At 54.0% G+C, this 13,874-nt stretch overlaps 1 protein-coding gene across 1 annotated transcript; it reads right to left on the bottom strand.

The window, feature by feature from the left end:
* Positions 1-901: 901 nt before the first annotated feature.
* Positions 902-3,619, bottom strand: GPRIN1 (G protein regulated inducer of neurite outgrowth 1; the record flags this gene model as incomplete). Its single annotated transcript, XM_084242220.1, has 1 exon — positions 902-3,619. One exon carries the CDS (start codon positions 3,617-3,619, stop codon positions 902-904), a length of 2,718 nt encoding a protein of 905 aa, XP_084098346.1.
* Positions 3,620-13,874: the final 10,255 nt, after the last annotated feature.

The following is a 13,874-nucleotide window of genomic DNA, read 5'->3' on the forward strand; positions in this document are numbered from 1 at the left end:
CAAAAACAGCGGCTGGAGGGGTGGGGACGTGTGGTCACAAGGGCCTTGTGGGGGCTCACAGCACAGGGGAGATGAGGGGTTGGCAAGGGCAGCCTTTGGCAGACAACTGTGGTTGTAGAAGAGCCCTCTGCTCTGTTCCCAATACACAAAACGGGTTGCCACCCAGGCTGCCAGTGGCCCCAGACCTTCCATGAGCCTCTGTGATCTCCAGTCACCTCTGAGACCCTCTGACCTTTCTGTGACTTTTCTGTACACCCCCAGGACACCCCCACAGCTGCCTTTGGCCTGTCTGGGATTTGTGAACTAGTGTCCAGTGAGGGTAGAGATAGGTAGGGCTAGGGGTTGGGTCAGGTGAGGGGAGACGGGAGCTGGGGATGACTACCTTCAGCATGCAAGAGATGCCCAGGCCATGGGGGCCAGCCCGCTGCATGGACATGCACTCACACACGCCCAGGCCTCACACTAGGGCCTTGCACACTCAGGGTCTCACACACCAATCCTCACACACTTGGAGCTTTTGTACAGTTTCTCCTGTTCTGGGGACCTGGTTCCTTTTCCACACACCTGTCTGGACATCTCGGGAGCCTGCCTCAACTCTCAGGGCTGAGGGTGCTAAGCAGGTCCCCAAGGTCACCCAAGTGTGACCGGGAGGGAGTGGAGCTGAGGACTGAGGGGATGATGGAATAACGGGGCTGGGCTCATGGGCTTATGACCATGAGGGATCTGGGTAGAGGAGTCCATTTGTTGTTCGGGAGGGAAGGGGCCGAAAGAAGGGGATAAGGCCCTAGAGGCTGCCCACCCCTGGAGGCCTGTTGCGCGACGAGGGGATCCCTTCTAACGGATCTGGGGACAAGAAGGGAGCCTGAGAAGGTTGGAATCGGGTGTACAAAAGGGGGACAGATCACTCGGCCGTGGGTCCGGCCCGCGAGCAGCACCGCGGCCGGCGCACACTCTGCAGCAGAGCGCGAAAGAGGCCGGGCGGGCGCTTGGCGGCGCCGTCAGGGGGTGCAGAGCGCACGGAGCCCGCACGGCCAGGCCCCGGGCGGGCGACGGGCGGCGGCGCTGGCGCCCCCTGGCGCCCGTGCTCCTCGATCTGTCGCTCCAGATGCTTCTGGATGGCCATGCCCAGCACCTCCACCTCCATGGCGGCGCCGTACACCTCCCATGTCATGCCCTTTTCGTCCCAGCTCACGTCGCGCACGGGCTCGGCCGCCTCCGGGGGCGCCACCGCAGCCGCCAGCGCCGAGCCCGGCCTCACCCGCACTTCGGGGAAGGCGGGCGGTGCGGCTGGGGGCGCCGCGGCCTGCGGGGTCATGGGCCCGGTGGCCACCGAGCGCGTCTCGGCGGCGCCCAGTGACACCTGCAGGCCGGCGTCCCGGCGAGACGGTGGCCTGGGCGCTGGGCTGGACGCGCGCGGCGCCGCTTGGAAGCTGAAGGCCGGGCCGCTCGCGCCATCCTGCGGAGACATGGGGCTTATGGCCACCGAAACGCAGGCCTGCGCTCCCGCCTGCGTGCCGGCGTCCTCGCGTGCAGGCTGCGGGGCGCTCGCCTCCCACGACGGCGCTTTAGTGAAGTTGTCGCGAGTCCGCGGCCCGGGTGGGAAGGCTGCGGCCTCCGGCACTGCACTCCTCTCGGCGCCAGGGCCCGCCTGGTCCTTTTGACCCAGGCTGGAAGCCTGAGTGCTGGGCACTGGCTCTGACTCTGTGCTGCGCCCTCTGCTTCCGGCCCCTGCGGGAGAACGGCCTGAGCCGCAGGCTTTGCCATCTGACTGCCTGATGGAGGAGGCCTCCGCCTTCTCCAGAGTCAGGGGGGCTACCTTGCCCAAGGATGGGGGCTCTGTTTTTCTCAGAGGTCCAGAATCGGCCTTCTCGAGGGACACAGACTCCACCTTCCCAGGGTCAAGAGGATCTGCTTTTCTTGAGCCTCCTGGATCCACCTTCTCCAAAGCCGGTGGCTCCTTCTGCAAAGATGCAGCCTCTGCTTTTCCTGATGAAGCTGGACCCTCCTGCCCAGAAGGCTTTGTTTCTGCTTTGCCCTCAGAGGTGGTTTCTGCTTTCCCTGAGGCCCTGGGATCCACCTTTGTAGAGTTCACAGGATCCTCCTTCTCTAGAGGCAGAGGACCCACATTTCCCTCTGGAACAGGTGCTGCTGGGGTTGTTTTCCCCAGAGTCATGGAGGTCACCTTTCCCGAAGACACTGAGTCCACTTCTCCACGTGGAACAGTTTCTGCCCTCCCCCTGCTCACAGGGTCCACCTTTCCAGAGGCCACAGGACCTGCTTTCCCCCAAGTCTCTGCCTCATCTTTCACAACGGAAGAGGGTTCTGCTGTCTCCAAGAACTTGGGATCCCCTAGGTCAGAGGGTACAGATTCTTTCTTTCCTGAAGACTCAGGATTCACTTTTCTGGAAGTTAATGTCTTTGTATTTCCCACAGAAATGGAATCCACCTTTCTGGAGGCCTCTGGGTCCTTCTTTCCTGAGGATACAGTTTCTGTCTTCCCTACAGATGTGGGCTCTGGTTTTCCTGAGGACGCAGGAACCCCCTTGCCTGAAGACATGGGATCCACATTTTTCACAGATATGGGACCCGTCTTTCCTGAGGACATCGGATCCACTAGGCCAGCAGGCGCAGTTTTTGTCATCCTTACAGACACAGGATCCTCCTTTCCTGAGGAGGTAGGATCCATCTTTCCCAGGAACCGAGGGCCCTCTTTTGCGGAGGGCACGGTTTCTGTCTTTCCCACAGATGCGGGATCTGTCATCTCCAAGTGTGTAGGATCCTCCCTTTCTGATGGCCCCAGAGCCACTGCCCCAGGGGATACAGGCTCACTTGTGCCTGATGACCCTAGAGTCAGAGTCCCCAAGGTCCCAGGATCTGTCTTTCCTGTGGATGCAGACCCTGGGTTGTCTAAGGATGTGGGGTCTGCCTTTCCAGAGGGCCCAGGGTCTTTCTTTCCCAAGGATATAAGATCTGCCTTCCTGGTAGATGCAGGACCCACCTCTTCTGAAGACACAGAAAGCTCTTTTCCTGAATACCTAGGCTCCTCTTTGCTTGGGGACATCATATCTATCTTACTGGAACATGCAGGATCTACTGTTCCCAATGATCCAGGCTCCTCCTTTCTCGGGGCTACAGGATCCATTCTCCCAGAAGCCACCGGATCCCCCTTTCCCAAGGTTGCAGGCTCTGTCTTTCCTGTGAATGTGGGATCTGCCTTCTTCAAGGACTCAGCATCGTCCTTTTCTATGGGAGTCAAATGTGCCAGCTTTGAAGACTTGGAATCCATCTTCTCCAAGAACATAGGATTTCTGTTTTCTGAGGATGAGGGATCAGTCTTCACTGAGGGCATGGGCTCTGACTTCCCAGAGAAGGTGGTTTCTGGTATCCCAGAGATCAAGGCTTCATTTGCCCCCAGTGTCTCCTTGTTCGTTGCCTCCTGGGGAGGGATGCAGGTCAGGGAGGGGCAGGCCAAGCTCCCACCAGGGCCTTCAGAGCAGGAGGTCCCTTCCCCGGCCCCACTGGGGCTGCTGCGTTTAGAGTCCATGCTGGGGCCTTGCACAGAAGTGTACTTGGGAGGTACAGAGCTGGCCTTCTGCTGGGAGGGGTCGCAGTCCCTCATGGCCAGGCTCCCTGCCCCCAGGCTCCCATCCTGTGGGCAGCAGAGGGCTGTGGACTGGGATCCCGGGGGGCTGGAGTCCTTTTGAAGCTACTGGAGCCAGGCTGGGTCTTCAACACTGTCCAATTGTCCTCATGATCGTGCTTGGGCTCCAGGCTGCTGTCTGGCTCTGAAACACAGAGAGAGCAGACTCAGACTCTGCGGAGAGCAGCAGGGGGAAGTCTCCTCCTCTCCCCTCCTAGCAGCTCAGCCTCCTCATAGAGTTCTCTGCCTGCCCCCCGCCCCCACCCCCATCCTATCCAGAGGGCCTAGGCTAAAAACATGAATCCAGCCATGTTACTCCCCCGCTTCACTGCTCTTGGTGTTCCTCTGGATAAAGGTCAGATTTCCCAAAATGGCATTCAAGGTCCTTCACAACTTGGCTACTAACTTTTCAACTTCGTCTACCATCAGCCTTCCCTCAGCCACGTCTCACCCCCGCCCCCCCCATGACACATGATGCCCAGAAGTAATGCTTTTGTTTCTGAGTCATGATCACAAACTCTGATGCAGATAGGTCATTTAAGTGATGGAAACAGGTTGTGTAAAACATTAGGGGTGGTGGGGACTACAGCAAATCAGAGAGTGCATGTCCTGTGTAAAGAAGGGGCCAGCACTCCACAAGTCAAGCACTGCTCTAGAGAAATGCATCCTAGTAGTACCAGCAAGAAGTGGGAAATCCACAACTTTAATGGAAAATATCCTAATTAACTCAAGATTAAAAACAAAACAAGATAAAACCAAGACTATGTAGGCCAAACGAAACATGTTTGTAGGCTGTCTGTAAGCTTTGGGGAGCAGTGAACAGTTTATAGTCAAGGAAGGGACACAGGCTAATACATATGTTTTTCAAAAATTGCCTGGGGGGTGTGGAGGTTGGGCTGGAGGAGAGACCAAGACCTTTGAGGAGCTGGTCAGTCATTCATTCAATCCCTCATTCATTCAATTCTTCATTCATTCACCCAGTCCTTCTCTGCAGTGGCTGCAGTAATCCAGAATAGAGATGGTTCTGGGGATGGAGAACTGGAAAGATTGAGAACTCTAAGGGAATTTACAGGAAACTGCCAGCTCTAGGGACTTTGAGGGTGGCCTGTGGGGGTGGTCCAAAGAATTCTGGCTAGGGTTGGGGAACTGGACAGGAGAGCTGGTGAAAGAGGGAGTTGTGTGAGGGACAAGCCAAGAATGTGGTGCGTAGGGACATCTGTGGAAAGGGTATGGAAGGCAGCTGCATCTAGGAGCATTTCTTTTTCATGACACATTCAGCAGCCAACAGGAGCAAAGCTCTCAGTTCCCCCCAAAACCCTGTTCCTCCCCCATCTTCTCCAAAGCCCTCTCATTAGCATTCACCAGTACTAAGGCTAAAATCCTTACTCTCACACCTCAGAGTCCACCCACAGTGCATTTACATTCAAAATATATCCAGCATCAGCCACTACCCTGAGCTAACCCTACCCCATCTCCCACCTGAGTCACCCCTGTTTTCGCCTTCACCTGGCATTCATGTTCAAGCACCCGCTGATCAACCCAAGGCTGATCGTGTCCCTTCTCTGCTCAGAGCCATGCATTACCTCTCACTCTCAGGCAAAGTAAAGTAACCGCCTTACAATGGCCCACAAGACCCTGCACTTCCTGCCCTATCACCTCTCTAGGTCTAGTCTCCTACTCACCCTTAATTCCTCTGCATCAGCAACACTGGCTGCCTCGCTGATGGGTGAGCTCCTGCTGCCTTTGGGTCTTTGCACTAGTCCTTTCCTCTGCCTGCAATGCTTCCCCTCCAGATAGTTGCATGAACTGCACCTGAGACTTTCCCCAAGCCATTGTGTATAAAACAGCCTCCTTTCCACTTTGGCTGGAACCCTTCACCCCCTTTCCTAGCTGAGTTTTTCTTCATAGTGCCTGTCACCATCCCACATATTTCATACATTTGTTTATTGCTTATGATTTGTCTCTGTCATTAAAATGTCAGCTCCAGGAGGGTGGCTACTTGGCTGTGTCTACTTATGGATCCTCAAGGTCAAGGACAATGACTAGCATGTAGTAACCAAGTAGCTCCCAATAAATATGTGTTAAGTGAATGACTGAACGATCTTTCTAAGATTTTCATCCAACCATGCTTTGCTCAAAATCCTCCTCAATCTTGCCAGCAAAGTAAATGGTTGCAATCTTTTTGAAAAGACATTTACCAATTTATACCCATCATTTAAAATGCATGTGGCATTTCAGCCAGCAAGCCCACCTCCAGGGAGGGTTCTGAAGATGGACTGATGGTGCACTGAGGGTGCATGAGGACATAGCAGGCCATGAGAAGGAAGCCAGGAAGCTGGTTTGTGAGATACAGAACAACCCCGTACATGCCACCCCCACTACACACAGCTACTTTAGGCTGTGGAGAATGAAGACAGATGCTCAAGATAAATTAGGTGAAAAAGGTCAGGGGACAGCATGGGCAGTGGGATCTCATGAATGCAGCTAAGGACAAGGACAAACACATCTATAGGTTTATTTATAAGGAAAAAATTTCTGGAAGGAGACCCACGAAACTTATAGCAGTGATTGCCTCTGGGAAGTGAGACCAAGTTTCTGGAGGTGGAAGAGACTTTTTTTTAATATGTCCTTTTTTGATGCTTGCACTAGGGTGATGCATGCACACTGTTTTTAAAAAAATGGCAGGGGGTGGGAACACTTTAGAGTCAAGTCCAGTTGTATAATGTGTTCCAAGCCCCTTCCCTTGCCCTGTGTATTTACCTGCTGGGTGGGCTTTATCTTTCATTACATATTCCCTTCCCCCAAAATGGATACACACACATACACCATGTGTACAACATCTTTTTATTCTTCCACGGCTGTGCATTTTCTCCCCTCTCGGCCTCTGCACACCCTCAGGGATGGCTCTCATTAAACCTTCAGTTCTCAATATAAATACCTCCTCTTCCAGTGAGTCTTCTGTGCCCCCCCCCCATCTTCCTCTGGGTTCCCATGGCCTCATGTCCTCCTAGTGAGTCTTATGTCACTGCATGTACTTTTTACACCTTTGGGTTGTCACTTAGGCCTCTGGTCCCAGGATGGGGATTGAGCTGATACTGTTTGCCACTGGATCTCCTAGGCTTTAGGGACTTATGAGACTTGGAGGTGGGGGTCATTATCAAAGTGGGGATGGGGGAAGTTTTGCAGAGGATGGTTGGGCACTCAGTTTTGGGAAGTTGAATTGGGTGCTTGTGAGAGTTGTAGGGGGATGCCTAGGAGGCAGCTGGAGACAGTTGTGAAGCACAGAAGCGGTCTGGCCAGAATTCTTTGGATCTGGTTTTCAGCAGCATAAACATGAAGAGCTGGAAGATCATTTTCCCAGAGGGTCAAGTAGGCATCAGATGTGAGTGGTGTAGCCTGGTTCTGTCTTAATTTTTTGCCTTTTGATAGTGACATGAGCACAGATAAATTTTATTTTCCCATAAGAAAAAAACAGAGCAAGCAAGGGAGACTAAAGGGCATGGTGGGAGTGTGTCAAACTGGAGAGTACTAGCCCCTTTTAAAGCTGCACTTGGTATTCACTACCTGGCCAATTAGGCGTTTTAGTCACTGATTCAACCTTTACTGAGCACAGAGCACTGTCCATGGTACTGGAGCTACACCAGTGCATAAGAAATCCATGGCCCCTGCCTTCCAGGTATGGAGAGACTGGGGAGAGAATAACAAACAAGTAAGCAAGTAGTAGCAGTTGCTGTGAAGACAAAGGAATGGGTAACTGGTTTGGATGTAGAGCCGATAAGGGCTCCTCTCAGGAGCCTGTCAGCCAAAGCCCTCAGTGGCTGGAGTGGAATTGGAAGGGGCAGAGGGAGAGGGAGAAGGCAAGTAGAAAAGAGGTAGGTGCTTATCATGCAGGGTCATAGGGGAAGAGGGGGAACAGGAATCCCCAGGAGTGTTCCATGTGGGGAAGTGTGTTTCCTGTGTATCCAGGTCTCATGAGCAAAGTCATACATGATTTTTTCCCCCTATATTTTATTATTATTTTTTTTTATAGAGGCATGCTTTATTTATTTATTTATTTATTTATTTATTTATTTATTTGCCTGTTTTGTTTATACATGCACTGGGTATAGTCAGAAGTGCGGGAGGGTGAGAGAATTCACCAGAGCCAGAGTGGGGAGCAGAGCAGGCAGAAGGACCGAGGTACACTGCTGAGGGGAGCAGTGGGTGGCAGGAGAGGTCTGCGCACCATGTGGGACCCTCCTCCGGTGGCTGGGGAGCAGCCGGGGATCGAACCGGCTCCACAGAGATCGTGGGCAGCTTCGCAACCCAGCGCTCAACCGCTGCGCCACCGGGGAGGCCCTCCCCCTATATTTTAAATGTTGGCTAATTTTTCAAATACCGCACAGACCAAAGAAAACCCCATTGCGAAACAACTCTGACCCCTAGGTCTTTTGCTTGTAACCTCTGATCTAGCTGGTCGTAGGGTTGTGGGAAAGGATGTCATATAGATAGACAAGAGAAAGGGCCCAGGTTCTGGTGATGGCTGGGATGTGTTGGCCAAGTCTGCCTCTCAGGCCCTCAGTTTCTTCCTCTGGAAAACAGGCACTCAACTGCTGCCTGGTGGGTGGACAAGGAGCTTGGATTGAAGCTGGAAGGAGTCAGCAAGGCCAGTGAGATGGGGATTCTGAGTCCTCCTTTCACCCCTGGCAGCCCAGCTCTGGGGTCCCCTTCACACCAATCTCTTCAACCAGCATCCTCCTCCTTGGGTGAGACTGTGTAGGAAGTCAGGACAGCTCTCCACTTACCAGCTCTGGGTCCTTGGGCAAGTCTCTTTGCTGGGGGCCCTGACAAAGACATCCCCTGCTCCCACAGGGCTGCTATGAGAATTAAAGAAGATGAGGGGTGTGCGTGGCTCTGCTCACTTTAGGGCCGGGCTGTGTACATGGAAGGCCTGTTGTTATCTCCTCAGCCTGTCAGAGCCCAGCTGTGCTCTCAGGAGGGGGTAGGGAGAGAAGGCCTGTAGCAGAGGCACAAACTGGTAAAAATCTACGCCTTAGACATGTTTGCTTGACCCAGAGTGCTACCAAAAAAAATTTTTTTTAAAGGAATGAACAGATCATTTAAAATCATTTAAATATCATTTAAAAATGAGATTTCATGCAAAAACCAGGCTTAGAGTTCCTCCTGGAAAACTAAAATTTGGCAATTTGAGTGTGTTTTCTGTATGGCACTAGAGCAAGTTGTGGCTGCCTCTTTAGATAAGGGTATGCACTCCGATTAGCCACACTCTCCACTTTTCCCTATGATGTCCGCCTGCTGCTGCTGCTAACTGAATTTGCCCTGTCGTTTTTCTCATAGGCCGCCCCTCAATGTATGTTATTTGTCTAGCCTGTAGCCACTTGGGAGTTTTGATCTTTGACCTAGCTACTGAAAAAAGGTGGGAAGGGATCTCTCATGACCAACCCTTACTATTCTTCCTACATATGGACCCCAATCACCCACCAGGCAGGTCTGTATTATCTTCCAGAGGAGAGAACTGAGGTTTTGAGAGACAGGCACAGCCCAGCTGGTGACATGTCCCTTCCAAAAGCCCTTCCACCTACCCCCCACCAAAAGAGGCTGGTTTCTCAGTTCTCAGCTCAAAGTTCTTTTTTTTTTTTTTAAGATTAATTTATTTATGCATACAGGAGCTGGGGCACAGGCCAGAGGTGGGGGGAGGGTCTTGGTGAGAGGATTCACCAGAGACAGAGTGGGGAACAGAACAGGCAGATTGACTGAAGTACACTGCTGAGGGAAGCAGCGGGCGAAGTCAGGAGAGGTCTGCTGCACCATGTGGGTTGCTCTCTGGCTGGCCGGGGGATCGGAACTCATGTTGCAGAGGCTGCGGACAGCTTCATAGGTTGCATCTTAACCCCTTGCACCACCAGGGAGGCACTCAAAGTTCTTTGATGTGATGTAAAACTCAGGGTAAGGGGCCTCCCTGGTGGCGCAAGGGATTAAGACGCAACCTATGAAGCTGTCCGCAGCCTCTGCAGCATGAGTTCGATCCCCGGCCAGCCAGGGAGCAATCCACATGGTGCAGCAGACCTCTCCTGTCTCACCTGCTGCTCCCCTCAGCAGTGTACTTCGGTCAATTTGCCTGTTCTGTTCCCCACTCTGTCTCTGGTAAATCCTCTCACTCCCCACACCTCTGGCCTGTGCCCCAGCTCTTGTATGCATAAATAAATAAATCTTAAAAAAAAAACCTCAGGGTAAGAATGATATGAGAGCCTGACCAGGGAGTTAGACAGATGTGGGGTGAAGACTCACGTTAGTCACTGACTTGCTCCATGACTCTGGGTGAGCTTTTTCACATTCTGGGCCTCAGTTACCCAATCTGTGAAAGGGGTGGGGGGGGGCGGGGAGGGAATATTGTTATATCTGGAAAAGCTGGTCCAGCTCTGGGTTTAAGATCTGCCAAGGCACATATTCCCGGAGGCTCTACTGCTCATAGTTCTGCCAGCCTTTCCCAGCTTTCAAGGAAACCTAGGCATCTTCCAGATCCTCCAGGCCTAGAACACCACCTCCTCACCCTCAACCCTCCCTCTAAAACCCTATTCCATCACTATCTCACTGTGTACTCAGTCCAACATTCCAGGCTCATTTTATCACCAGGTCTCATTTTATAAATGAGGGCACAGATCAGAAGGAGAAAAGAGTTGACTAAGGGCACACACCTGGGCTGGGACTGTAGTTCAAAACCTACTGTGTCTGAGCCCAAAGTCTCTGTTCTTCCCACTCATATCAGCTAAGACTTTGGATACTGATGCTTGGTTTTAAATCTGTTTTCTGCTCTTTGGGGTTTGGCCAAGGGTCCTCCCGATCCCCTAGAGAGGAAGAGAGTGTCCCCACATGCACATACCCACCTGCAGAAATACATGCAGTGACGTATGCTGCAACGTGTGCATTCCAATGGGTAAAAGATTGAAATGACCCTTTGGTGTGTAGGCCAGCTCACCTGGCAAGCAGAGGAATGTGGAGATGGCTTGGAGACATCTGTGCCAGCTTAGGCCAGCCTGGGAGCCAGGCTCTGGCTCCTGAGTGTTGCTCAAGAGCAGGTGCACATGTGCAACCTGTATGGGCAGAATGGGCTTTGTGTTTGGGTCTTATTGGGGTCACTTAGACCCTCTGAGTGTGTACATGCTGTGGTCTCACTGATGGGAGAACTGGCCTGGGTGTGTGCACAGGTACCTGTGCCCCACTCCCAAGTAGAGCAGCCCCTGAGAATGCCCAAGCAGACCCAGAGACCTGGCCAGTCCAATCCATTCCCCCTAGAATTTCTTCCTACTGGAGAGTCAGGACTGCCAGTCATCTGTAAACACTTTCTCCCTTGGTGACAAAAGCAGCAAAGGGCTTCGGCAAGTGTGAGTGTCTGTGTGTGGATCTGACAATCCCAATTTGCTGCTCCTCACCAGGCCTCTTTTTGAAAAGACCCCCAGACTATCTAGCCATCCATGAGAGGGTAAGGATGGACATATAGGGACATGCACACTTAGGTTGAGTGTGGGCAGGGAGGTGGCGAAGGTGAGGGACAAAGTGTGTGAGAGTGTGACAACCTACTCCAGGGCCTGGGGGTAAAAGAGGCATCATGAGCAGGTGTGAACAGACACAAAGAGGCCAGAGTAGGGTGTCTGTGTGTTGTGATCAGAGAGTACTGTTGAGTTGATAGGTGATGGCCAGTGTGAGTGCGTAGCTATGTCTCGGTGTGTACACAAGGTTCCCACTTGGGGTGCTGGGTGGGTGCACAGGTGGCTGTGTGTATGAATCTGGGAGTGACCAAGGGCCACAGTGTGTGTGTGTGTGTGTGTGTGCACGCGCACGCAGACCTCACAAGGTGAGTGTGACAGTGTATGGACGGTCTTCCAGAGTGTGTGCCACAGTGAGTGTGTGACGGCGAGTGTGCTTGGTGGTGCGAGTAGAGCCACTCCAGCGCTTAGCTCGCTCCAGGGGGCAGATGAATCAACGCGGCGGACCCCCTCCCCGCGGTGGCGGGAAGCTCCCCCTCCCGCATGGACTTGCGGAACAAAGCCGCCGCGGCCAGGCGGGGCGAGGGACCTTGGTCCTACACACCGGGAATCTTGGACCGCAGGGTCCCTCGGGCGTTCGGACGGGGATGTGGGACCCGCCCCCGCCGCGCCCCGCCCAGGCGAGGGAACTGGAAATGGACACCCGCGCCCCCAGCCGCGCGCGCCAACACACACACCCGGGCGGACATCTGGCACACGCCGCGCGGACCCCCATCCCCGCCTTACAGGCGGTTCGAGGACCTGGGACAGCGGCTGCAGGGTCGCTGAGAGCAGAGGCAGGGGGTCGACGCCGTCTGCCTGGAGGGGTGCAGGTGCGGGCGCGGCGCTTACCTGGTCGTGCCGCCGCTCCGGCTCCTCGGCGCGCTGCGCTCCAGCTCCCGCCGCCGCCACCGCCCGAGCGGCCTCGGGTGCCTACGGCCGGGCTGGCGGGCGGACCCGCGGGCTCAGCTCCGCCGTCCCCGCGCCGGCTCCGCGCTCCCGCCCCGCGCCCCGCCCCGCCCCGGGCATGCGCGCTGCCGAGTCCCGGCCGCCGGGCCGAGGAGGGGGCGGTGCCGGGCGCGCGGCCGGGCCCGGGAGAGGGCGAGGGGCGCCCTCTGCCCGTCGCCCCTCACCGCGGCCCCGCGGCCCCTGGGCTCTCCGCCCCCCTCGATCGGGCCCCCATTTCACAGACGAGGAGGCTGAGGGCGAAGAGGCCGCGCGTCGGCCGCGCGCCTGTCGAGAGCGGAACGCGCTGTCGCCCAGATCGTAATCCAGCCCCGCGGGTGTCCTTTGCTTGTCTTAAGAAGAGGGAGCCGCGGCTCACAGAGGGGACTCTACTTGGCCGGGGACAGACGGCGGCCGTGCGGGGACCCAGGTCAGCGCGATCTCAGCGCTCGCGGCGCAGAAATTTCCCGCCTCCGCCCGGGCCGCACTTCCGGCCGCCCCGCGCGCCCCGCCCCGCCCCGCCGGGCCCCCGCCCCGCCCCCGCCCTTTGTCTCCTCGCCACCCGGGTCCCGCGAGTGGGGGGAGGGGGCAGCGAGACAAGTGTGCCCCCCAGCCGGGGTCCCCACCCACCCTCTCTGTGGAAGCCTGGCTTTCGCCCCCGGGACCCTCTAGCAAGTCATTTCAGCTCTCTGAACCTCAGTTTTCTGATCTGTAAAATGGGACTAATGTTAAGACCTCACCATTGTCTTGGAAGGATGCAGGAGCCTCAAGTAGGTGTTCAGGGACTTCCAGTTTAATCTGAATTGCCAAGAACATGAGGACTCGCTGCCCACTCCCCCTCGGCCTTTCCTGGCAGGGAAATAGTCCTCCCTCCCGCCCCCCGCTTTGATTTTCCAGAGGAGAAAAAATAATTTTGTAATTGCCTACAGGTAATAAACACCCTCTTGTCTGTACTTGTGAAACCACCCGCTAAAAATGGGAACAACTAACGTTAATGTAACACTTATTTAGGGGCAGACACTGTGCTAAATTTTTGCTTACAGGTTTCATCTAATTTCAATTTCCAAACACTTAGGAGCAAGTGACTATTAATATATCCTCACTTTTCAGGTTAGAAAACGGAGTGCTCATAAGTCACTTTTCTGTAGCCACACAATTAATAGTGGTGATGTTTCACTCTGAAACCCGACATCCTAAACCCTTACTTTCTATTTCTCTCACCAGGTGAATCATAAGTCACCATGATCTTTTTAATTTTAATTCTTAAAAAAGTCTAGATGACAAGGATGAAAATCTATCGAACCGGCGTCTTTAGGCACTTTTCCATGGAAGGAGAAAACCAGAGTGAGTGACGAATTTTTCAGCACCACGGACAACACCCACATCAGGACAGAGGATCCTAGTTTACAAACTCTCTTCCATATCCGTTGTCTCATGTTATTCCCCCTACAGCCCTTCCAGGTAAACATTACTAGCCCTATACTACAGATGAAGACATGGAGACTTGGAGTGTGGCAAGAACCAGCCTGTGATCTGAAAATCCTCCTCTGATTATGCTCAGTGAAATAAGTCAGAAGGAAAAAGAAAAATATTGGATGATATCACTAATGGGAGGAATATAGGGAAACCAAACAAAGGATAAAAAAACAAACAACAACAACACTTGCAAGAAACTACAGATCTGAGGCATGCAACAAAAGAGGGGGAGGGAGAGGGATCAAAACAGGGGAGGAAAGAGCACCAGGGACCATGGTGACAGTTCACAG

Source organism: Talpa europaea, assembly GCF_964194135.1.
Source record: "Talpa europaea genome assembly, chromosome: 9".
In the NCBI taxonomy this organism is placed as follows: Eukaryota; Metazoa; Chordata; class Mammalia; order Eulipotyphla; family Talpidae; genus Talpa; species Talpa europaea.